The sequence below is a fragment of the Papio anubis genome, chromosome 14, assembly GCF_008728515.1.
Source record: "Papio anubis isolate 15944 chromosome 14, Panubis1.0, whole genome shotgun sequence".
Classification (NCBI taxonomy): Eukaryota; Metazoa; Chordata; class Mammalia; order Primates; family Cercopithecidae; genus Papio; species Papio anubis.
Window position 1 is genome coordinate 1,581,999 of NC_044989.1, and position 26,992 is coordinate 1,608,990.

At 47.9% G+C, this 26,992-nt stretch overlaps 1 protein-coding gene across 4 annotated transcripts in view; it reads right to left on the reverse strand.

Annotated features, from left to right (window-relative positions):
* Positions 1-26,992, reverse strand: part of PXDN (peroxidasin) — a 115,776-nt gene that overhangs the window by 47,825 nt on the left and 40,959 nt on the right. For 3 of the 4 annotated variants that reach the window (XM_009183610.4, XM_003908225.4, XM_009183607.4), the window contains exons 2-6: positions 12,429-12,500; positions 11,264-11,335; positions 6,487-6,558; positions 2,936-3,007; positions 2,491-2,562 (exon numbers count right to left, since the gene is read on the reverse strand). In XM_009183610.4, the coding sequence (XP_009181874.2) occupies positions 2,491-2,501 (11 nt within the window). In that variant the 5' untranslated portion in view covers positions 2,502-2,562; positions 2,936-3,007; positions 6,487-6,558; positions 11,264-11,335; positions 12,429-12,500. The remainder of the gene's footprint in view (positions 1-2,490; positions 2,563-2,935; positions 3,008-6,486; positions 6,559-11,263; positions 11,336-12,428; positions 12,501-26,992) is intronic. The other variant, XM_009183609.3, reaches the window with a different exon arrangement.

The following is a 26,992-nucleotide window of genomic DNA, read 5'->3' on the forward strand; positions in this document are numbered from 1 at the left end:
GGTTCGTGCCATTTGTGGGGGGAGAAGCCTGGCCCTCCTCTTCACGGGTGGAATTCAGTCTGCGAGGCAGGAAGCCCACCGGCGGGAAACACACTCTCTTGCTTTGCTAAGGGTCTGTTTCCCCCACTCTTTTTCCTTTTTACCCAATAAGCCCCATTTTTCTCACTCTTTAAATACTCTGTGAGCCTAAATTTTTGTGGCCACGTAACAAGGACCCCATCTTTTGCTGAACTAAGGAAAAGTCCTGCAACAGACGTGCTCACTATTAATCCTGGATGAGGTGGCCCCAGGTCACTCCCCAGATGGGGATGGGACCCCGAGAGGTGCTCACCAGGGCGGCAGGGTGAGGGCATCACTAGGGGCCGACGTTGGCTCCAGGAGGGGAAGGGGAGGCTACACCTCCCATCCGAGGTTCTCCTGGACATGAGCCCAGAGGGGACAGGAACATACAACTGGCCTCATGACCAGAATCACCCTTTCCCACGTGAGCAGGTGCACAGCTCTCAGGTGAGGAGGCTGTGAGGAGGACAGTGTCAGCCACGTGCCCAGGGCACCCAACCTGTGCCCACAGCTGAAGGTCAGTACAGGACCATGGGCACATGCAAGACCTGGATGGTCACGGTCCGGTATGTGACATCCGGCCAGTCGGTCCTGGCAGAGCGAGCTGCTCCGGGCACCCGAGGAAGCACAGGATCCCCAACCGTCATCTGCTCTGAAGCAGAGAGGGCTATTCAGGAGGTCTGGAGAGGTGGGGCAGCTGGCGCGCCCTCCTCGGCCTGGGGCCCCTCAGGGATGTGAGGTTAGAGACTGCTCCCAGCAGATAGCAGCCAGGACACAGCGTGCCCTCTAGATGCAGCTCTGTATACTTAACACAGCATCTCTGTCTGGGGTTGCAGTGTTCGAGCACCTCTAGTAAAGTGAGCAAACAGGAGAGGGGGTCCTTGCCAGACACCCAGAGAGAGGCTGAGAACAGAGGGAAGGCAGGTGTCAGCATCATCCAGGCTGTTACCAATCTGCCCTAAACTTGGCTACTTTCTAGAGCATTTATCTGGTAAATTTCTTTCTACTCTCTGTTATCTATCAAATATGGAAATATTCATCCCATCTTCCTACTCAGGATGTAGCTTTTAGTTTGGCTTGTGATATCTTTATCCTAAAGAAAAAAAAATCACAAACAGTCCTGAAGGTCTACGTTTTACTCCACTTCATTTCACTGAATAGATAAAACACATACCGTTAAGCCCACTCTGGAGCCAGGCTTGTCTCCTGGCATCTTCTGTTTCTTTCTAGGTCTAGTTCATTGCATACACTCAGTACTATTTAACTGAAAATAACGGCTCAAGACCATGAAGGAAAACACAAAAAGAATGTCACAACTTTCTCCGCCAGTAATAAAATGCCTTAATTACAAGAAATAGCTCAGTATAAGGAAAAAGTATATTTGGAAGCCTTAAAAAATGGGTGGGATTATGGGTGCGGTGGCTCATGCCTGCCATCCCAGCACTTTGGGAACCGGAGGCGGGCGGATCACCTGAGGTCAGGAGTTCAAGACCAGCCTGGCCAACATGGTGAAACCCTGTCTCTACTAAAAATACAAAAATTAGCCAGGTGTGGTCGCACGCGCCTGTAATCCCAGCTACTAGGGAGGCTGAGGCACGAGAATCGTTTGAACCCGGGAGGCAGAGGTTGCAGTGAGCAGAAATCGAGCCATTGCACTCCAGCCTGGGCAATAAGAACAAAACTCTATCTCAAAAAAAAAAAAAAAAAAAGGGTGGCGATCAGTCTCCTTAGTATGCTATAGAAACAAACAGAATACAGCACAGGGGTTCCTTCTACACTGGTTTTACTTCTACCAGTAAAGTATGCACTGGAATTAAAAATTAATTTGATGAACTTAAAGATGATTTTTAAAAATGTTGGCTGGGCATGGTGGCTCACGCCTGTAATCCCAGCACTTTGGGAGGCTGAGGTGGACAGATAACTTGAGCTTAGGAAATCAAGACCAACCCGGGCAACATGGCAAAACTCTGTCACCAAAAAAAAAAAAAAAAAAAAAAAAAGAAAAGAAAGAAAAACAAAAAAAACACAAAATTACAAAACTTAGCTGGGCATGGTGGCATGTGCCTATAGTCCCAGCTACTCAGCTATTTGGGAGAATTGCTTCAGCCCAGGAGGCTGAGGCCGCACTGAGCTGTGACCATGCCACTGCACTCCAGCCTGGGCAATAGAGCAAGACCTTATCTTGAAAAAAAAAATTTTTTAAAGTCTTAATTGCCTATCAAAGGAGTAACTATTTGCCACATTGTCTGAGCCACATGTTTTTCATTTTGCTCTCTAATGGATTTAATCCACCCTCCATATATTCTCATTCTTTCAGAATCAGACTGTTATCAACATTTCACTACACTTGAAAAAGAACCAGGTGAATGGACAACAGAGAGAAGTAAGGATTTGCAGCAAAGGAAACACAAAAGGTATCATTATACTCACAATCTCTTCATAGATTCCAAGTGATTAAATGTCCCTGGTACTAAATGTGTAATCCGGTTGTTATGCAAAAATCTGTTGAAAGAGATTTTATAACAAACCAATTTTGAAAAATATGTCTTAAAATGTGTAGAAAAGAATATAAGCAGTCAAATATACATCAGTTTTTAAAAAATCTCAATGATTACATTTATTTAATACAAACGAATCTGAAAACAATGTTCTTTACTCCAGCAAAGAAATGGATTTTTTTCCTATTTTATCAACACTTTCAATTAAAGAGAAAATTATAAGTCCTATTTCCAAATTGTTAGACTAGAAATATGGACTTTATATCAAAACAGTTTTCAGGTGTTTGGTGGATATTGACCTTAATCTAACCAAGCCAGTGACTGAGGCCTGGGCTCTGTGAATGGAAAGGCAGGAACAACACAAACACACAACTCACAGCCTCTCAAGCTTCGGGAGATGCTGGAACGACTCTGGGTCCAAAGTTTCTATCTGATTAAAGTGCAGGTATCTAGAGCAGTTAAAAGAAAAAAAAAAGTATAACTTACAATTATTTATTTTCTTAGATCCATATTTTTGCCCCCAATTTTTATCCTAGTCATTTCAAATTCAGGTATCAATAGACAGCTCACTCACTAGACTTCCTACGTCGTATGAAAAATACATAAAATTATCAAATGATTCAATAAATACAACTGAACACCAGGCACAGACATCCACCCTAGTGACTGGGTAAGGGCGAGGGAGGCCTAGAGGTGCTCACTGAGGTTCTTGACACCAAGTGAGAACGGCCTGACTAGGCCATTTTCGCTTCCAAAATATATGGAAAAAAGCAAAAATCTAAAGCATAACTTTAATGATAGCACATACATAAATAGGTGAATACCTTCACTCAAATCTTTTAACTTGTATGAATTTGGCAGGGGCATCATCACATACTTGGCAGAGAGTATACTGTCAGATACAAATATACCCTTCAAGACCACAAAGGAAACACAAAAAGAATGTCACACAACTTTCTCCGTCAATCCTGAAGCGTTAAACAAGAGACCGTCTTTCCTCGGGTGTGTGATGGTACAGAATACCCAGTGTTTCTATTTCTTTCCATTTCACATGTCTCCATACTTCTACAATTTATACTTTTAGCTATAACTCATTTTTTCTAATTTTTCCTGAATACGAAATTTCTCGTTTTGAAAAGTGGGTTTTTCCCTCGTAAGTCAAACACAAAGTCAGTATTCTCGCTGGGGTGCTCTGCTGGGAGACCCCTCCTGCCCACTCAGGCGTTCCCTGCAGCCAGCACACATTTTAAATGAGCACTTCTTCAGAAGGCCAAAATGAGTAAAGCAGCAGCATGCCAGCGTTCACAGGTCTTCAGAACTCCACAGAAAGGAAGAGTCTCCAGAACGCACACCTGAGAATCAGGTCTGTGGGCATTCTGAGAATACCGTCACCGCCAGGGCACCAGAGTGCGGCTGCCAGGGCCCCCCCATCCTGGGGCCAGCTCCCTGGGCAGCACCCACACAGGCCACACTGAGTCTCTGCAGACGCCTGCAGCCAGAGGGCCCCAAACGCAGACTGTCCCTGCCCCTTGTCCCGGGACAGGTCTGTGCTCAGCACTGCGCACGAATGGGAAACACGAGGGCAGGAAAAACTGGAGCAGGAAGACAAGGAAACCCGCCGTGGGCGAGCATGACGGGCAAGCACCTGACGCGGGGGTCCCGAGGAAGGCCGAGCCCTACGTGATCCCTGGAGCCTCGTCTCTGCCGGGCAGTGTGCTGACAGAGCGCCTGTGGTTTCTTGGGGTCCTTGGTCTTTCGCAGCACACGCCAGTGTGAGACCCAGGCACCATCAACACACAGTGGCCGTGAGCTGCTCAGCGAGGCTTCAGTGCAGGCAGGCAGGGGTGGAGTCTCCCAAGCAAAGCCCAGAAGGATGAGGAGGTGCTGACCGAGGGAAGGAAAGGGGGGATTTCAAGCCCCACGGAGAGTGGTGGGTGTAAAAATCCCCCCACCCGGACTCTGCGATGCAGGCTGGCCAGGGGGACGGCTGAGCGTGTGGGACTTGGCACCTGCTGCATGGGTGCTACAGGAAATGACGGGCCAGGGTACACAGGATCTTAGAGAGGCCGGGGCTCCGGCAGCCTGGGGTGTCCTTCACCCGTCCCTGAACAGCTGAGGAAACAGGACCAAAGACAGGAAATGACTCCCCAAGTACACCGAGATCATCACTGAATTCAAACGCGTTTCCTGCCTGGCCAGGTGTGTTTTCTGTCCTGTGTCCACAGCTGCCTAAGGAGCTTTTCCGGATCAGGGATACTCAGTTCCCCCAGGACAGCATCTGCGGGCTCTAGGGTATTCCTGCATTCCGGTGTCCCAGTGTCACCAGGAATGCATGTTTTCAATAGCTCAGGGCTATACAGCCGATCGGGGGAAGGGGTGCAGTTAGCCAGGGTCCGGCACAAGCCGTCCTCCCTGGACACACAGCCTTTGCCCAAGTCTCTCACTGAGGTCTGGTGGACTCGCTTATCCCCTCCCCAGCAGTTCCCTGCCTGAGGGCGGGGGCCGGGCTGCCCTCAGGCTCGCTATACAGCGTTTAATGAATGGAACCCGTCACAGCAGCAGAGACCCCAGGGCTCACCTAACCCTGGGTGCTAAAGGCAGCCTGGCCAGCTCATAAAGCCCCCGCATCATCCAAAATTTCAGCGAACACCTACTTGGCGATTCACAGACGCCCTTCCTCGTTCAGCCTCAGGTTTCTCCCCTGACTTGCCCTTTCCTTCCTTAAAAATAACACTGGACTCACTCAGCACAAAGCCAGATGAGGGTTTTCCAATCCATTCAGGATCGAAGAACTGTCTGCTACGAAGATGTTCTCACCCCCACTGAGTGACACGCTTGCTGGATATGAGAGCTCGCTCCTTTGCAAGCTCTCCCTACATGTGGGGGTTCCCTGCATACCTCCATGTGTTTCTGCAATGAGGTGCACTGTCCCTCTCCGCAGAGACAGACGATCTCTTCCCAAATCTACCCACGCCCTGTCCGTGCTCACTTGAATCAACACGCACTTTCAGAAACATGAGCACTATGGGTCCTCGGGATGCACAGTCCCAGAGTGGTCTCTGCCCCGCACCGCCTGGCCTCAAACTCTCTGACAACATCGCTGTGTCCAGTCACCCAGTGACCCGTGACCAGAGATCAGCAGCTGTGGCAGGAGGACGTCACACTGCATCACAGCAAACAGCTGCTTTCATCCACATTCCTAAAACCGTGACAACTTGCAACTCCCCAGGAATGGGCTCAGCTTGCCGAGGGAAAGGTGACTGGCCGAGCAAACAAACCACGACAAATCCTCCTTTTTACCAGGACATTGTAATGAAAAATCAACATGCTGACTTCACAGCAAAGTACGACTTCACAGCAAAGTACGACTTCACGGGCGGCCAAGGGAACTAGGAGTGTTTCATTACACGCTGCACACACTAACTAGAACTACAAGGGAAAAAGGGTTTTCTCCAAAATAAGGGCATCACAATTGAAGAAATTCAGCCCATGGGTTCAGAGTCATAATGAGGAACAATGAACGAGGCAAAGAGCCCTCTGCTCCCCGGGCACCCTGGACATTTCCCCTGCGAAGGACGCCTTGATCGGACTTGTGCGCCTGCCTGTCTCTCCTCTAAGTTGTGACAGGGATGCCACTGATCTTACTGTCCTTGGCGTCAGGAGAGCACGGCTCAGGGTCTGGTGCCACCATAGGGGAAACCAGTGATGCATCCTGAGGGGTGGGTGGAAGGCTGGCTAGGTGGAAGGCGGGGAGGAGGGCGAATGACTCGCCCATGCCTGTTTTTCTGTCATCATGCACGCACTCCCCGCACCTCAGGTAGCATAGTCATGCATCATGCAAACAGCTAGCTCAGTTGACTGGTCCCTACAAGAGGAAAAGAGCCAGGCGGCATCCAAGAACTAAAGCATGAAGAGAGGAGGCACTTACAGTTGCTCTAGAGAGGCAAGTCCCTTAAATGCTTGCCTGTCAATTGACTGGATCTCATTCTTGTACAGATAGCTGAAACAAGAAACACGGGGCGTTAGCACACAGACAGGAGGTCGAACTTCAGACGGAAAAGAAGAATTAAATTGACACGCGGAGACAGTTTTACAATTAATGACTGTATTCGAATGCAAACAAACCGTCTGCACAGTGAGTACAGAGTGCCTCTCCCAAGGGCTTCCCTTCCCTCAGATCTCAAGTGGGCCAAAAGCAACTGGTGCCGACTGAAGGCGATCAAACCACTGCGACGGGTTTTTCAGGCAATTCGCTGACCTTAGACTATGGCTAATGAATTGTTGACAATACATTTGCTTCAAAGCCTGAAGAAGATAAAAACCATTTTCCACAGACATGTATAATGCACTGGTGGTAAGATTCTATAACTGATACTGATACATCTCTAAAATACCTAGGAATAATTTGGGGAGTGGACCATATGAAGACCGAATGTGTCCTGAATAACTCACCCCTAGAATCGCATTCTTAGAAAACAGAAGCAATAGAGGCATATTGGAAGAGTCACACAGTTGGCCTGGCGCTTGTCTTTGTGTAAAATGGTGGAAAATCTCAACAGAAGAATCGTATTTCCTAACATGTGACCTTGGAATGTCAGTGTCCATAAAGGAAGCTCTGCCGGAACCCGCCCACACTCGCGCACTCCGGACCGTCTGGGGCTGTGCTGGCGCCGTGCGGCAGAGCCGAGTGGCCCCGGCAGAGACTGTGCAGCTCACAGAGGCCTGGTCCTGCACTGAAAACACCTGCCAAGCCTGACCTAACAGACGGAGGGTGAAAATTTCCACACCAAAGTATCACCATTCCAAAAAGAGCCACAAAACCATGTGCATTGTGCCCACCCATCTCGGACACGACTCGCCCTCAGCCAGTTTGCTTCACGACACAGCTCTAGGCCAGCAGTGTGGAAGAGCCCAAGAAGGCTGTGAATCTGTGTCCGTGCCCAGACTCGGGGAGACCTGCCACTACCGCTTCTTGGAATCCCTGGGCTCCATCTCTGACATAGGCAGATGGGCAAGTCAAAATCTATGCTTTTCCTACTTGTCAAATTCAGGCAGACACGTCTCTTCAAAATTGATTATTTATGACTGGGTTTCACCTACTCGTTCCACTAAATAAACAACATTTTTTGTCTCAATGCTTATAGTATTACACAATTCATATCCAGAAGGGCCGAGTGTTTGATGGTAAGTTAATTAATATGTCTGGTGCAGGATCCAGTTTAACAGAACCAGCACTGCTAGCCTTACTTCTTACAGCCCATCTAAGTGGATCTCACATCCTCCCTCCATGCAAATTTGCAGAGCTGACTTCATAAAGAGTTACAAGCCTTGGCCAGGCGCGGTAGCTCACGCCTATAATCCCAGCACTTTGGGAGGCCAAGACGGGAAGATCACAAGGTCAGGAGATCGAGACCATCCAGGCTAACACGGTGAAACCCCGTCTCTAATAAAAATATTAAAAAACTAGCCGGGCATGGTGGCAGGTGCCTGTAGTCCCAGCTACTCGGGAGGCTGAGGCAGGAGAATGGCGTGAACCCGGGAGGTGGAGCCTGCAGTGAGCCGAGATCGCGCCACTGCACTCCAGCCTGGGCCACAGAGCAAGACTCTGTCTCAAAAAAAAAAAAAAAAAAAGAGTTACAAACTTAACACGAACCACTCAGAGCTCCCCAGTGACCGAGGGCCCAGTGCCCACAGCAGAGGCCTGGTGCGGTTGTCACTTCTCTGGGCTGCATGTGTGGGAATCCTTGACCTTCCACTTAATGCCTGGGCCTCAAGTTTCCTCTTCTCTAAAATGGACAGAAATCGTTGAGATTAGTGTGTAAATATATGTGTGTGTGTGTGTGTATACATTTATCTCTTACAAAATGGCCCCACACACATTAACTGCTGTTCACATGAGAGTTGTTACTATACTTCTGGAGAAGGCAGGTTTAAATGTAATTTTCTGTGCCCATTTCTTTAAAAAGAGAAACAAAAACAAAGTATCAATGAGAACATCGTTTTAGAGGCATTTTAAAAAATGAAAGGGAATCTTTTTAAAGCATACACAGGACAATTGAATCAAACTGACATGTATGAAAGTGTGTTTATAAAGACATTGGGATGTAATTTGTTTTCATAAGCATAGGTGGGTATTGGCTGGGTGCAGTGGCTCACGCCTGTAATCTCAGCACTTTGGGAGGCCAAGGTGGGTGGATCACCTGAGGTCAGGAGTTCGAGATCAGCCTGACCAAAATGGTGAAACCCCGTCTCTACTAAAAATACAAAAAATTAGCTATGCGTGGTGGCGAACGCCTGTAATCCCAGCTCTTCAGGAAGGTGAAGCAGGAGAATCTTTTGAACCTGGGAGGTGGACGTTGCAGTGAGCTGAGATCATACCACCGCACTCTAGCCTGGGCAACAAGAGGGAAACTCCATCTCCAAAAAAAAAAAAAAAAAGGGGTGAGTATTGATCATAATAATAAATTGTGATTTTCTACTTCATCATAGAGTTGACCTATGAATGAGTCCTAACTGTCTCAAGAAATAATTTCACTAAGAAATGTGAACTAAAGGGAAGGCTTATGCCTTACTAGAAGTAATTGGAGTTCCAAGAAATAAGAACTACTCAACCTCTACAAGTATACTTTGGTACTGACTCCCTATAGAAGGCTGAAATAATCAATAAATTTCAAGAGAGTTCTTCAGCATTTAGATTGTACACAGTTTAAATCACAGCATTTAAGCCTTACACAGTTTCCTAAATCAGCACTTATCAAATGTTCTCCACCAATGAGCGCTGAGGAGGCGGAGGCTGCAGTGCTGTGGAAAGGGGTCCCTGGGCCTCTCTGCATAGCTTCCCTCCTCTGCCCTGGTCTTTAGTCCGTTTCTGAGTCATGACCCCCCAGTCTGTGCTCCCTCCACCCCAGTGATCTGTGTCCTCCGCCGCCAGGGACACCGCAGTTTGTTACCGAGGGAGCGAGGGAAGAGTGTGGAGTGCAGGCGCTCAGAGAGCCGCTGTGCAGCAGATGAGGTCGGATGAGGGTCGTTGAAAAGAGATCAGTGAAAACAGAGCATCCCAACAACTCCACTGTGAACACGTTTGCTGAGTGCATAGTAAGTTGCTCTTAATAATTCAAAACCAGTGACAAAAAATAAAATAATATTAAAAAACCTGTTAAACCTATTACACACACATATACACACACAAGGAATGCTGGCTATCAGCTGACCGGATCTCCTTTCCAGGAAACAAAAGCCCTCTTCTGGAACTTGCACAACACTCGAAATACAAAAAAAAAAAGGGAGGGGGAGCATAAATTAACCAATAAAAGATGTGTCTCATTTTAGAAATGTGGGACAAGGCTTAGTCATGTTTATATGAAATTAAAAATTAACATCCTATGCCACAATGACGGAGGGGAGAGTGTGTATGTAACACTGACAAGTATCTTCACAGAGGCAATTATTTTAATAAACAGAGTTAAAGGCAGCTCTGTAATTAACAGTCATAGACACAGCTAGAATCAAAACAGATTTCAGAGTATACATCAACAATAACAACACAACTTTGTTTTAAGAACCAAAAAACCTAGAGCATTAGGACAAATACCTACTGCACGTGGGGCTTAAAACCTAGATGTCGGGTTGATGGGTGCAGCCAAGCACCACGGCACGCGTATACCTATGTAACAAACCTGCACGTTCTGCACATGTAGCCCAGAACTTAAAGTAAAATAAAAAACAAATCAAAATAACTTAAACATTTTTAGGTTCACGTATGATAAAAACTTCCAATAAAAATGGCTGAAATAAATAATTTTTATTAAAAATAGCTCTCTTTGGAAAGTGACTAAGTCTTACAAGAATAATCTAAAAGCACATGACACACCCTTCTACTCTGTTTTTCTTCAGCCTTTCCAATTTTATAGCAAGTATGTGTGTGACTGAGACTAAACCAGGAAGCTCATTTCCTAAACTGCAAAACTGAGCTCAACGAGCAAAAGATGTGTTAAATGAAAACAAATAGATTAAACTCAGTTTTTAAAAGTGAAATAAAATTCACACAAAAATAAGAGGTGAAATCACTTAGCGGAAGACAAGACGACCTGCAGGAATAAGTGACATTCCACCGGGTGAGTTATTCCGATTTTACATGTCACCTGCAGCAGGAATGAGTGACATTCCACCGGGTGAGTTATTCCGATTTTACATGTCACCTGCAGGAATGAGTGACATTCCACCGGGTGAGTTATTCCGATTTTACATGTCACCTGCAGGAATGAGTGACATTGCACCGGGTGAGTTATTCCGATTTTACATGTCACCTGCAGCAGGAATGACAACTGGAAACTATTCTGACAGCTGATATTCTGCAACACATCTGTCAGCTGTTCGTATCGGCAACTCACTTAGCATCGCTTTCCCCTCTGGAAACATCATCATTATTTCTAGAGGGATTTTCAAAGGCTGTGCATTTTAACTTTATGCAATCCACTTTACTAAGGCTTAGTGATGAAACATTAAAAATCACATAATGTAGCACTTTGTATCAATGACAACCTGTTTTTATAATCCCAGCTAAATTTTTACTCACCTTCTGAAAATAAAACTTCTTTTAAATGAATATATTTATAATAATTCATAAACAGCATGAAATTTAGCTCTATTTTTAAGTAATCTAGATACCGTAAGCTTTTAGGTTAAAGAACTGATCATTAACTTACAGATATTTTAAATTTTCCAAGTCTTCAAATGCTCCACTAGGGATCCTCTTGATCTGATTATTATTGAGAAGCCTATGAAACAAGAGTCAATAAGAATTTTAAAAAACAACAGAAAACAAACTTCAAAGTTGTGTTAAAACATTCCGACAGCCTTGGAAAAGGCCATGTAACAATTCAGTTACAGACTTGCCATCAACATTCAATGAACGCTGAATTCACAGGACAAAACACAGCTTTAGCGTTTAACCACCATGGTGGAAAAGTTGCTCTGCAATGCTGTCTGTATTCCACAGTTACCACCTTTTGATACGGTGGAGAAAAAATTCCTTCTCTCCTACGGAAGGGAGTTTGTATCTTTATCCTGCTGTCTCTTAGGTTTTCTGTTTTAGCCAGGACTGTGGCCAGTGCTAAGGCAGTCATGGTGGGAGGGTGGTGTGGGCAGACAGACGTGCCAGGAAAGGTGGGCCCTGTGGCCCGTGCTCCATTCATGTGCACAGACAAGGGCCTGGGGTGAGAGGCCCCAGGCCCCTTGCTCTCCAGGGTCAACAGTGGACAGGTGGCCCAGGCAGTCCCATGTTCCCCACGACCCTGCCCTTACGCCACTGTGCTCAGTCCTGGTGCAGAAGGGAACCAGCTTCCACTGCACTGGGCGTGCCCTGCAGAGCCGGAGGTCTGCACAGCAACACTGGACCTGGCCCTGCCTGCTCCCTCCGGGCATCATGGGACTGCCTTGAACCCTCACTTCAGTCCACTCCACACTCAGAAGCAGCACTGTCCTGCTCAACCTTGCCACGGAGGAGGTGCAGGAGCACACAGAGGTCAGCCTGACCCAGCAAGGGCAGAGTGATTCTGGAGCAAGTGACCCATATGAAGGCAGGGACAAGTTTTGCGGTCGGTCAGCATGGGTCCCAATCAACATGCAACGGCCAGGCACACAGCCATGAGACGAGAAACACAGTGGCCACAGTCCTGGCATTCACCGTCCTGGCATTCACCGTCCTGGCATTCACCATCCTGGCATTCAGGTGCATTTTTCAGCCTCACTTTTCTGTTCTACTTTTCCCCACCCATGCCCACTGATTGTGGACGATGAGTTCTACCCACAGGTAAATAATGTAATGATTTCTATTTTTCTATTAGTTTCCAATAGAATATTTCCACTCACAATGTGTTCAAGTTCCTCAGCCGCCTGAATGCCCCAGGTTGGATCTCTCTGATTCTGTTAAAGCGAAGATCTCTGTGAAGAAACAAGAAAGGTATTATTATGTGAAAAAAAAATCTATAAACACCACTACACCTTTGCTGTTCTTAGTCAGTTTCAAAACAGTGACAACGCATTTAAAATATTCAACCATCCAGTTCACTCCTTAAATGAGTCGTCTTTTTCACTGAGGCTAATAAGTGTATGAATAATACACTGAGGCTAGTAACTTATCTGAATGATGGAACAACAGTCTCACACTACAGAATTTTTAAAAACAGTAATTATGGGGAGAAAAATTACATAAACTACCTAAACACCCTATCTTTGGTAAACCACTGGAAAATGTCATGTCGATAAGTCTTAGGATAATAAACACAGGTTAGGTGTGATGACATTCAAGAAGAGAGTCGCACCAGCTGTGGAACTGAGTAAACACCTTAGAGTTTACTCCAGTGATTTCATGAGCTGGAATTAGGCTGTTCCTTAGTCAATGACCTCAAGTGTTACCTTCATGAGATTTAAACTGAATGTCTCAAAACCACGACAGTGAATTCAGCTAACTGGGAAAATAGGCTTTCTCACATATGGGTTTTACCCTAATGGTTCCAAACAGGTATTTTCATTAAATTAAACTTCCACTGTTATTTATTTATATTTATTTATATTTCGGGGGTGGAGAGAGGATCCAAATAGCCCGTGAGAGACCAGAGAGCACACCAGAATCGACACAGACTGAATCTGGTGCTGGAAGGAGAAACACTTTGATTCCTGATGATCTGATGCTCAGGCAGAGCAAGCTGGGAGGCCCCGACCACGGAGGCCACGGGCCGCGGGCAGCAGCATCAGGCAGAGCAAGCTGGGAGGCCCTGACCATGGAGGCCACTGGCCACGGGCAGCACAGGCAGTCAGGTCAGAGGCCTGAAGGCAGCGACGGGAAGTGCAGACATGCAGAGGCGTCCGCTCTACCCTTGTAGACTGCCCATCCCAGCTTGAATTAAAACTATTAAATTGAACAAGTATAGAAACCACTGAAAAATAAACAGAAAGACCAATTTCTTTATCAAATACTCAGGAAAATTAAAATTCCTTACGCACAGGTCCAGTCCCTTTTCATATCGTCCAGCAGGGATTGGTACGGGTTGAACTGTGTCTCCCGAAATCCACTGGGCTCACCCCCAGGGCCTCAGACGTGACTATGTTTGGTCATTAGGGTATCATAGGTAAGGTCAGGGCATTAGGGTATCATAACAGAAAATATTTATGACCTTCTAAGGAATCTGATTACCCTACACCAATCACTGTCAGTAGTTTGCAGAACTAGTTTATGTTCTACAAACTAAGTTCTAGTTTACGGTTCAACAAGATACTTCGAAAAAACTATCTGTGTCACTGACAGTAACAGCGTCCAGCCTAGAGGTCAGCGAATTAAATGTGTCCCTCCCAGGGCCGCCCCATGCTGTGGGTCAAGTTCTCCTGGAGGAGAAGGGGAAGGCGGCTCCCCTCTGCCCATCCGGCTCTCCTGGGCATCATTCCACACTGCGCCCTCACACCCGGGTTCGCTTTCCTCAGTGATAGCCACTGTCCACCAACAGTCTCCTCACACGCACCCTCCCCTTGCACTGCCATGCTCCTTTTTAAACAGATGAGATTTTAATTTACATTCATACTCAGAATACCACTAGTGGCTCCACGTACTGTCCACATAGGAGCTGCTGAAAGTCAGAGGCACCGAAACTGGGAGGTGTTGCTGGAGGAAGACACGGGAGGGGAAAGCAGTCATCCAGGATGCTCACTCATTCAGTACAGAAAACACAGATCAAGTACAGATTAGGAGAGAATTCTGACCAGCTACAATTTCGGGATAAACAAATGATTGCAAAGAAGCTCCTGTACCCGAGACACAGCAAGCTGAGGGGCTTCCCAGCATTTGAACAGGTAAGAAGGGCTGTTCTGGAAGGCTGAGCCACGCATCACGGCTTAGAGCAGAAATCAGCCCCAACCACAGCTAATCCAGAAACCAAGCTGCTCGTCCAGAGCAGAGGATAGAGTGAGCCCCACTTGTTCTGGCTCCTCATTCCCCCATGGGAACCCACACTCAAGGCACAGAGGAGGCAGCGGCAACAGCGTGGAAGCTGGAAAGCAAGATATGGACTTGGCTCCTGGAGCCTGGAAGACTGCAGGAAGAGCTGCAAAACCACCCTCCCGACGACACGCAGGCCTTTCCCCAGATCTGAAGTCGGTGCCACCAAAAACCTCTAGAGTGACGGACAGAGAGGTGCTGTCCCACACACAAGGCCCTGTGCCCTGGGTCTGAGCGCCTGAGAGGTGGCCAGTGTTGAGTAAAAGTGCAAAACTCACACTGAACCTCAAGGACTTCCTACAAACAAATAGAACATAAATACATCTTCAATAAAAGTTTATATTGAGTGCATGCTGAAACATGTACAAGTCTGGCATGCAGAGTTAAATAAAACATTTTTAAAATTAACTGTTTCTAATTTTTTCAGGAAGTGACCAGAAAATGTTAAATTACATAAGTAGGTCTCACCATATTTCTGTGGGATGGCACTGGTCGAGGTTAAGGGGACCATTTCACAACCTGCTCACAAGCAGTTAGACCTCCCACCACGTTCTTAGGCAGACCACTAAAAAAGACTTCTACTATGAAGAGGGTAAAACAGAGGGTCCCCTTTACTGCAAAGGGGGTTATCTTAGGCGACAAAGTGAAACAATAAAAAAAAACAAACAAACTGAAATTCTAGAACTGAAAAATATGATAGCTGAAATGAAAAGCTCATTGGATGGACTTAACATATTGAATACTGCAGAGGGGAGAGGACTTGGGAGCTACTCAACATTAGAAATGATCTAATCTGAGGAACAGGATGAAAAAACACTCATACACCAATATTTATACACGCACACATTCATCTGCATGTGTGTGTGTTTACATTTTCTGTCTGATACCACAGCACATGAAAGGAGCTAGAAAGATTTGTCACCAAACAGGAGCGTGTGTTTGGGTGGGATGATTTACAACACAGCTACATCTGCACACGTTACAGGAGGGGACTTGGAGCTGCCTCAGAAACCCTCCTGTTCCAGAGCAACAGAAAGGGCACAGGGTCCAGGTTGTTGTGGCTCCATCCCCGAGAGACAAGCTCAGGGCACGAAGACACCACAGACACAGGAAGCCAATGTTTGTTTCAAATATGAACCCCAACTTTGAGGTCATGAAGACAAATGCAAGGGCTGATATTTGCCTGAATATTTCTCACTGGCAAGATTCTAGAAAGGTCAGGAGGGATCTGCCCTCCACAGAGCAGCCAGGATTCCGCTAAGCACTGTTTGATGGCACAAGTGCTTGGGAGCCTGTTACAAAAGCAAATTCTGGGCCCCACCCCCAATCTCCAGAATCAGGAACTCCGGGAGTGGGTCCCAGTAATGTGGGTTCTAATAAGATTTCCAGGCGATTCTAAGTAAGGTAAAGTTTGGAAGTCATTGTTCTTCGGGAATGCTGAAGACACAATGCAAATACACATTATGTATAGTTTTTTTTTTTTTTGAGACGGAGTCTCGCTGTGTCACCCAGGCTGGAGTGCAGTGGCGCGATCTCCGCTCACTGCAAGCTGCACCTCCCGGGTTCACGCCATTCTCCCACCTCAGCCTCCGAGTAGCTGGGACTACAGGCGCCCGCCACCACGCCCGGCTAGTTTTTTGTATTTTTAGTAGAGACGGGGTTTCACCATGTTAGCCAGGATGGTCTCGATCTCCTGACCTCGTGATCCACCCGCCTCGGCCTCCCAAAGTGCTGGGATTACAGGGTTGAGCCACCGCGCCCGGCCACATTATGTATAGTTTTAAGTGTGCGTGTGAGTAGATATAGGAAAAGCATTTGCACACGCATGCAAACACATAAACACTAGTAGCAGGCATTTGCTCGTTTCCTCTGCATTTCTTCCACGTCTGATCCTTAACTTACTGGTCATCACTGACATAAAGCTTACAATAAATGTAAAGCTAAACTCTCCAATTAAAAAGTGCTTAAATTTAAGTGCCACATATAAGTGCTCCCCATTTTACAACTTTTAAAATAACCTTTGCACATGTCTGGGCAGAATAAGACTGTTGGGAGGCATTTGATCCCTGCATTATGCACCTACATATGACTAAACAACTTGACAAACAGAATTATTATTTTAACAATCATAATAAATAGTTCCACAAATAATCCTAACTGGGGGAAAAAAAACTTGCCCAAACTTTGAAGATTTAAAGAGCACTTCAACAAGTCTTCCTTGGCTCTTCCCTGGGGCTTTGTGCTCCCACCCGGTCCTCCTGCAGTAATGTCTCCCGAAGGGGCTGCGGGGGCTGGAGAGGGACCCTAGGCAAATGTGGTCGCATGGCCCTAGCTGTGTGCCACATGCCAACAGGCAGACCACTGGGTCACCTGCCCTCCGCAGCCGCAGGATAACTTCTGCCAACAAGCAAGGGGCTCTGGCACTCCCTCCATGAAGTAAGTTGGCATGATGAGCATAGAGACAGATTCTAGAAAGTTCCGGGAAACTGTAAGTGGCATGATTACTAAAGCAAGCGGAACACAGATGAACACTGAGGGCTAACATCAGACAGAGCATCCATGAACTCTTGCTGAAGCCAAGGCCAAAGCCCCAGGAGATTGTGATTAAAAATGCCACACCCCTGCCTGGGTAAGCACGAGGGGTACATCCCTTCTAAAGCCTGGGGCCCTAAACCATAAAGCGCCAATGACCGTAAGCAGCAGTGAACAAGGTCACAGAAGGATGAAGAGCTTATGTGTGAAAAGTCCTTCATAAACAGCAAACCTCTGTAAATATCCATCGTGAACACCCCCTGCAATTCCAGTGGGTCTTGTCAGCTCATTCACTGAGCACACAAAGCACGCATCTGGGGCAACCTCTGAGCTAGGCAGCAGCACCTGCGCTTGGAGAAGATCGGTGTGTACAGGGAACCCTCGAGAGCTCTCAGAAATGACCACGGTAGTAGGGCAAGGTCACCCCCTACTTCAGAGTGACAAAGGCACATCCTGAGGAAATGGCTAAGCACACTAAGGCAGAGCACATGAAGGTGGCTGACTGAGGGAAGGGAGGAGAGAATGAGATCCAGGTTAGAAGAAATCCCTTTTCTGGACAAACCGGAATTTAGAAACTAAGAAAGATCAGGTAATTTGCCTAAAGTCAGTCAGTCTGTAAGTGGCAGAACTAGAAATGCAATTAGAGTCAGCGCAGGGCTCTTTTCTCAGCATTAAAACTGCTCTCACTGAAGGCATTTCAAGAGGTTAATCTTCCCAGGTAGAGTCCACCAGACTCTGCCACTTACATTCAAGAGTTCTCCCAAGTGTTAGAGCAGAGCCGCTGCCTCTGACCTACTTAGGGAACGTGGACGCCAACACAAGCCCTCTCAAGTTTAAAGAGAAGCCTGCAATAACTATTAAGCATGAACTATGAATTTTTCAATTTAGAGTCTCAAAAACAGAACACAGATTCATTTACATTTTACATTTAAAAAGCAAGTGAAGTTCAAATCAAGGAGTTTTAGGGTAGTTTTTGTGTTTCCTTTTGTTTTGTTGTTAATGTTTCCATTATTCTCAAATCTTAATGTATAAAAATCCTACCAGGAAAAAAAAAATGTTGAGAATTGTAGTGTTTGGAATGAAACATCAAAGTACAGGTTTACACTCAATATGAAAATCACAAGTCACTGCAGAACCACAGAAGAGTTGAAGGTTAGAACTAAAAGGAAGCTTGGAGATCCAAGTTTTAATCTGACACCCTCCAGGGATTTTTGTCATTAGATTCCCTTTCACAGTAAACTAAAATGCACAGAACGCTCGGAAATGCTTCATTGAATCATGGCAAAGTTATGAATTCTAAAAAGCAGTCATTAAAGATCGTTTTATACAGTTTATTCTATTACAATACCTTCCATAATACTGATTTTTAAAATAAAACAATCTTGACTTTTCCCATATGCAAGTCTCAGATGTGTTTGAATCCATTTTTAAATATAAAATATTAAGAATTTGGCCAGGTGTGGTGATGGCTCACGCCTGTAATCCTAGCACTTTGGGAAGTCGAGGCCGGCGGATCACCTGAGGTCAACAGTTCAAGACCAGCCTGGCCAACATGGTGAAACTCCGTCTCTACTAAAAATACAAAAAATGAGCCAGGCGTGGTGGTGTGCACTTGTAATCCCAGCAACTCGGGAGGCTGAGGTGGGAGAATCGCTTGAGCCTGGGAAGTGGAGGTTGCAGTGAGCCGAGATTGCACCATTGCACTCCAGCCTGGGCAACAAGAGCAAAACTCCATCTCACCAAAAAACAGCAACAACAACATAAATAAGAGTTTGCCAATTTGCCAACAAATTCAAAGTTACACACCATATTGTTCAGTTTGAAAACCAAAATTATCTCAATTATGGAATGAAAATTGACTCATGTCAGGGCATCAAAATTTAAGAAGTTACTTTCGGCCGGGCGCGGTGGCTCAAGCCTGTAATCCCAGCACTTTGGGAGGCCGACGGTGGATCACGGTCAGGAGATCGAGACCATCCCGCTAACACGGTGAAACCCCGCCTCTACCAAAAAATACAAAAAACTAGCCATGGGCGAGGTGGTAGGCGCCTGTAGTCCTGTTCACGGGAGGCTGAGGCAGAATGCATGTGAAACCCGAGACGGAGCTTGCAGCAGCCGGAGATCCGCCACTGCACTCCAGCCTGGGTGACAGAGCAAGACTCCGTCTCAAAAAAGAAGTTACTTTCATGATGTGGCGATGAGAACTCTTGCCTTTTGTTCTTTCTTGTGCTAGTCATGTAATATAGGCCTGTTTCTAACTAACAAGAGCCAGGAGTTACCTGCAAATATTCCCCACAAACTATGTATTTCAGAGGTGAATTGTCTTTATTCTCAATATTTTTTTATTGTGACTTTATCATTATTGTCTACATTTTTATTTTTATTTATTTATTTTTTAATACAGAGTTCATTTCTGTTCACTGGAGTGTAGTGGTGTGATTCAACATTGTACTTCGCTTTCCCAGGTTCAAGGCGCATTTCTTCTGCCTCAGCCTCCCAAGTAGCTGGGATTACAGGCACGTGCCACTGCACCTGGCTAATTTTTGTATTTTTAGTAGAGACAGGATTTCGCCTTGTTGGCCAAGCTGGTCTCAAACTCCTGACCTCAGGTGATCCACCCACCTCAGCCCCCCAAAGTGCTGGGATTACAGGCATAAGCCACCATACCCGGCCATTGTCTGGATTTTTTTTTAAAGTATTTTGTGCGTCTTAACATGTTACCTAAGATTTTTGATCACATTTGGATCACAATGTTAAAAATCATCTTGAAGCTAATGGCAGAAGTATCTTCATTTTAAGCTCCTCATTAAGGCACAGGATTTCAACACGAATGTGCCGTCCTGAAGTAAATCACAGTGATGACATTGTGGTTCTTTGTCATTCGTGTTGCTCAGCAGTGAGAACACACAGAACACAGCAATACAAGCAAGGCCAGGCACTGTGGGAGGCCGAGGTGGGTGGATCACTTGAGGTCAGGAGTTAGGGACCAGCTTGGTCAACATGGTAAACCCTGTCTCTATTAAAAATATGAAACATTAGCTGGGCGTGGCGGCGCACGCCTGTAATCCCAGTTAGGAGGCTGAGGTGGGAGAATCGCTTGAACCTGGGAGGCAGAGGTTGCAGTGAGCTGAGATCGAGCCACTACACTCCAGCCTGGGTGACACAGCGAGACTGTCTCAACAACAACAAAAAACCAATACAACGCAAAGGCTCTTAGACTGCTGCTTCAGAGGAGCAAATATGCAAAGCGCTTTACTGATTTTAAAGGTCGGAATTATAACCGATGCCCCACGCCCTCTCCCAGGATGAATACAGGACAGAAGCCCCCACCTCAGCCCCGCTGGGAAAGGCGGGAGGCTGAGTCCTACCTCCCCATCCCAGTCTCGCTGCAAGTGGGAGGCTGGGGGAGTTTGAAAAGCCGCATCCCAAAGCCAGGCCATGTGGTTTTCCATGAACATTTGCCTGACCTAAAATCGCTTCAGTGCCTCGTACTAAGGACTGCCTTTCGTCACTGAAGGAACACCCAGGGCTTGCGTCCTCGGGGTTACAGATGGCACTGCTTTACCACGGGGCTGAGTAAATCCATGCACTTGGGCTGCATGTCAGGAAGTCTCACGGGGCCCACCGAAGTCTGTGAAGGATTAGGACTTCGTAATGTACTCGCTTCTCTACTTAACAGATGCGACCTGAGCCACCCGAGCAGGTGGCCACAGTGACATGAAGGGCACGGACAAGTTTCAAGCCTGCACCGGGCAGTCGGGAGAAATACCAGAGTGGGAGGGCAAGGGTATTTTGGAGGAAGGAGATAGGGACCACTGGAGGTGGACTCCCATGTGAGTGTGAAGCCTCAGGATGCTCTACTCCCAGGTGGAACGGGAGCCCCAAAGAGAAGCAGGCTCAAGGTAGGGGGATGGATGAGTAGGGGATGGGGTGGAAGGAAAGTGGATGGGGCTGGGGTGCAGTGGATGGGGCCGGGGTGGATGGAAGGTGCGGATGGGGCCGGGGTGGATGGCATGGGATGGGGTGGAAGGTGCGGATGGGGGCCGGGGCATGGAATGGGGCGGGGGTGCGGATGGGGCCGGGGTGGATGGGGAATGGATGGGGCGGGGTGGATAAATGGATGGGGTGGATGGTGGGGAATGTTTGGGTTCAGTGAAATGGAGTTCTAGTGGAATAAAGGAGGACTTGGTGATGTAGTGGAATGGGAGGATGGAATGGTGAAAGCCTGAGTGAAAGGAAACTTGTTCAATGGAGGGGACAGGGCCCGGAATTGGGCCCAGTTGGCTGGTGCTTGATCCTGGACTTCCAGCCTCCAGAGCTGCAGGGGTGAACTGGTACCCGCTGCTGTGTTTATAGACTGCCCCACCCATGGCTCCTCAGAGAGGCCTGAACAGAGCTAAGACATAAGACACCCACTAATACCATTAATGAGATCAAATTACGTTCGTCAGGACTTGCCTGCCCCTCAGCTAAAGAAACCTGGCCTCAATCCTTTGGCTGTGAGGGTCATTTCTTGGGGGATCCTGGAGTATCGCAAATACCTGAAGGCAGAAGGAGTAGAGGAGGCTTGGGTGGAGTGAAGATCTATCTCGGCTTCCAGGCAACGAGAAGTGGGGGCCTGCTCATCCTCTCCCCCTGCCCTTCCTCCACAGGTGACACCCCCACCCCCGGCACAGGGTCCCCTGTCACCGAGGCTTCCTCCAGGACACAGGGAACAGACTCGGCCTGGAGCAGGCCCTACCAGGGCTGCATGGACAGAACCAGGAGCTGCTCCGAGAGAGAAGGGGAGACAGAGCCTGACTCTCCTGCGGGTCACAGATGCCACCCCAGTGATATGTGTGAACCCCAAATATCTGAGACAGGTCTCAGCCAATTTAGAAAGCTTATTTTGCCAAGGTCAAGAACATGCCCATGACACAGCCTCAGGAGGTCCTGACGACAAATGTCCAATGTCTTCAGGGCACACCTTGTTTTTTGTTTTTTTGAGACACAGTCTTGCTCTGTCACCCAGGCTGGAGTCCACTGGCATGATCTTGGTTCACTGCAACTTCTGTCTCCCAGGTTCAAACAATTCTCCTGCCTTAGCTGAGGGAAGAGAGAGACCCTCTCATATTGTTTTATACTGTTTTATACTCAGAAAAGGAAAGAGAAGCGAAACTAAAGGCAGGTAGCCCGGCGCCTAGGAACCAGACCCGAAACCAAGGAACCAGACCCGAAACCAGGCCTGGGCCTGCCTGACCTAAGCCTGGTAGTTAATCGACCCCTGACCTAACCGGTTATGTTATCTATAGATTCCAGATATTGCACAGAAAAGACATTGTGAAACCTCCCGGTCTGCTCTGTTTCACTCTGACCACCGGTGCATGCAGCCCGTCACGTACCCCCTGCTTGCTCAGTCGATCACAATCCTCTCACACGGACCCCCTTAGAATTGTCAGCCCCTAAAAGTGACAGGAATTGCTCACTTGGGGAGCTCGGCTCTTGAGACAGGAGTCTTGCCCGATACTCCCGGCCAAATAAACCACTTCCTTCTTTAACTTGGTGTCTGAGGAGCTTTGTCTACGGCTCGTCCTGCTACACAGCCTCCCGAGTAGCTGGGATTACAGGCGCCCGCCACCACGCCCGGCTAATTTTTTGTATTTTTAGAGACGAGGGTTCACCGAGTTGGCCAGGCTGGTCTTGAACTCCTGACCTCAGGTGATCCACGTGCCTCGGACTCCTAAAGTGCTTGGTTTTATACATTTTAGGGAGGCATGAGACCCCAGTCAATATATGTAAGATGAACATTGGTTCGGTCTAGAAAAGGCTGAACAACTCCAGGTGAAGGGGGGGCAACTCCAAGAGGGGAGGGAGCTCCCAGGTCACAGGCAGGTAAGAGACCAACGGTTGCACTGTCTTGAGTTTCTGACCATCTTTTCCAAAGAAGGCAATCAGATATGCATGTCCCAGTGAGCAAAGGGTGGCTTTGAATACAATGGGAGGCAGGTTTGGTTTGCCTTTAGCAGTTCCCAGCTTGACTCTTCCCTTTAACTTAGCGATTTGGGGGATCCCAAGACTTACTTTCTTTTCATACAGTCTTGGGAATCAACCATTATCACATTATATTAATAAAAGCAGACGATGCATTATCCATTGGTGTATTCTGAGGATGTAACAAGAGAATGCACACAGGAGCTAGTTGGTAACCAACTAAAAATTAACTGAAGTTACAGAAAAAAGACAACAGGGCAAGACAGAACGGCTCAGTTTACTCCCAAACCCACATGACCCACTAAAGACACTCCCTCCATGAAGGCTGGGGTTGGGAGGGGCGAGTGTAGGAGGCAGCCATGTGCCACTCCCCATGAGCCCAGATGCAGGGTGCAGCTGCCCACGACCTGGGACGCAGGGTGCAGGGTGCCACTGCCCACGGCCTGGGACGCAGGGTGCAGGGTGCGGCTCCCCACAGCCTGGGACACAGGGTGCAGGGTGCGGCTCCCCATGGCCTGGGACACAGGGTGCAGGGTGCAACTGCCCACGGCCTGGGACGCAGCGTGCAGGGTGTAACTCCCCACGGCCTGGGACACAGGATGCAGGGTGCGGCTCCCCACGGCCTGGGACGCAGGGTGCACGGTGCAACTGCCTACAGCCTGTGACACAGTGTGCAGGGTGTAACTCCCCACGTCCTGGGATGCAGGGTGCAGGGTGCAGCTCCCCATGGCCTGGGATGCAGGGTGCAGGGTGCAGGGTGCAGCTGCCCACGGCCTGGGACGCAGGCTGCAGGGTGTAACTCCCCACGGCCTGGGATGCAGGGTGTGGCTGCCTGGGATGCAGGGTGTGGCTGCCCACGGCCTGGGACGCGTGGAGTGTCACCAGCCCTTTTGGGGAGTTTCCCGTATGGAGTGTGCAGCTGCAAGGAGCAGTTCTCCATCCATTATGGCCTCACCCAGGCACTTCAGGCTCCCGGGCAGGGCCGTTTAGGCGTCCACGTGGCTTAGACACCCCTCTGAGGCTACTGTCTTCTCTGGTCCAGCTTCTTCAGGGTCTCCAGACCTCAGTCAGAGCGAGCACTTGGATCCGACTGGATGCTGGATTCAAGTTCTACCCCGTCCTCCGAATCCTGGATTCTCAAACCCAGAGACCGTCCCAGCGTCTCCGACCTTCAGTGAGTTAGGAGCTCCTGCGTTATTCTACACAACTGGGAGCTGGTCTGTCCAGCACCGAAAGATCTATCCGGGAAGCTGGGGCTTCCCTGTCCCACTGGCTGCCTGGTATTCACTGGGTCACAGTCCTGCCTCCATGTCATATCAAGTCCTCCAGGGAGCAAGTGCAGTAACAGCTGCTTAAATCACAACTGCAAGTCACAGAATTTACGTCCCGCTGGCATTGTCAGAAGCCAATCAGCTTTGAGCCATCACCTCCCCCACTAATAATACAGCCGAGACCACACTGCAGTGTTCAATCAGCTCTAAACATCACCTCCCCACTAATAATACAGCCTGAGACCACGCTGCAGTGTTCAATCAGCTCTAAACATCACCTCCCCCACTGATAATACAGCCGAGACCACGCTGCAGTGCTCACCAATCAGCTCTAAACATCACCTCCCACTAATAATACAGCCGAGACCACACTGCAGTACTCACCAATCAGCTCTAAACATCACCTCCCCACTAATAATACAGCCGACCACAATGCAGTACTCACCAATCAGCTCTAAACATCACCTCCCCCACTGACACACAGCCTGAGAGACTGCTGCAGCTCACCAATCAGCTTCCCAAAACATCACCTCCCCCACTAATAATACAGCCGGTGACCGCTGCAGTGCTCACCAATCAGCTCTAAACATCACCTCCCCACTAATAATACACGACCGCCACAGTGCTCACCAATCAGCCTAAACATCACCCCACTAATAATACAGCTGAGATCACAAAATTCAATCAGCTCTAAACATCACCTCCCCACTAATAATACAGCCTGAGACCACGCTGCAGTGTTCAATCAGCTCTAAACATCACCTCCCCCACTAATAATACAGCCGACCGCCTGCAGTGCTTCACCAATCAGCTCTAAACATCACCTCCCCACTGATAATACAGCCTGAGACTGCTGCAGCTGCCCACCAATCAGCTCTAAACACATCACCTCCCCCACTAATACAGCCGACCGCTGCAGTGCTCTCACCAATCAGCTCTTAAACATCACCCCACTAATAATACAGGCTCTGGAGACCACGCCAGTGTTCAATCAGCTCTAAACATCACTCTCCCACTGATAATACAGCCTGAGACCACACTGCAGTGCTCACCAATCAGCTCTTAAACATCACCCCACTACTGAATACAGCCGGTAGACCGCTGCAGTGTTCAATCAGCTCTAAAACATCACCTCCCCACTAATAATACAGTTTGGTGACCTCATGCAGTGTCACCAATCAGCTCTAAACATCACCTCCCCACTAATAATACAGCTGAGACCACACTGCAGTACTCACCAATCAGCTCTAAACATCACCTCCCCACTAATAATACAGCCTGAGACCACGCAGTGCTCACCAATCAGCTCTAAACATCACCTCCACTGATAATACAGCCGGTGACTACTGCAGTGCTCACCAATCAGCCTAAACATCACCTCCCACTAATAATACAGCCGGTATCTCACACGCTGCAGTGCTCACCAATCAGCTCTAAACATCACCACTGATAATACAGCCTGAGACCACAATGCAGTACTCACCAATCAGCTCTAAAACATCACCTCCCCACTAATAATACAGTTTGTACCACACTGCAGTGCTCACCAATCAGCTCTAAACATCACCTCCCCTACTGATAATACAGCCTGAGACCGTGTTGCGGTGCTCACCCATCAGCTCTAAATATCACCTCCCAGCTAATAATACAGCCTGAGACCACAATGCAGTACTCACCAATCAGCTCTAACATCACCTCCCCCACTAATACAGCCTGAGACCACAAATGCACTCACCAATCAGCTCTAAACATCACCTCCACTATCAATACAGCCTGAGACCACAATGCAGTACTCACCAATCAGCTCTAAACATCACCCTCCCACTAATAATACAGCCGAGACCACACTGCAGTGTTCAATCAGCTCTAAACATCACCTCCCCACTGATAATACAGCCTGAGACCACGGCCATGCAGTGCTCACCAATCAGCTCTAAACATCACCTCCCCACTAATAATACAGCCTGAGACCACACTGCAGTGTTCAATCAGCTCTAAACATCACCTCCCCACTAATAATACAGCCAGACCTCGCAGTGCTCACCAATCAGCTCTAAACATCACCTCCCCCACTGATAATACAGCCGAGACTACTCTGCAGTGCTCACCAATCAGCTCTAAACATCACCTCCCCCACTAATAATACACGGTGACCATGCAGTACTCACCCACCAGCTCTAAACATCACCCCACTAATAATACAGCCTGAGACCACAATGCAGTACTCACCAATCAGCTCTCTAAACATCACTCTCCCCACTAATAATACAGCCAGACCACACTGCAGTACTCACCAATTAGCTCTAAAACATCACCTCCCCACTAATAATACAGCCTGAGACTGCAGTGCTCAATCAGCTCTAAACATCACCTCCCCCACTAATAATGCAGCCTGAGACCACAATGCAGTACTCACCAACTCAGCTCTAAACATCACCTCCCCACTAATACAGCTGAGACCACACTGCAGCACTCACCAATTAGCCTCTAAACATCACCTCCCCACTACACACAGCCCGAGACCACACTGCAGTACTACCAATCAATCAGCTCTAAACATCACCTCCCACTAATAATAATAGCCTGAGACCGCTGCAGTGCTCACCAATCAGCTCTAAAACATCACCTCCCCACTTCAATAACATAGCCTGAGACCGCTGCAGTGCTCACCA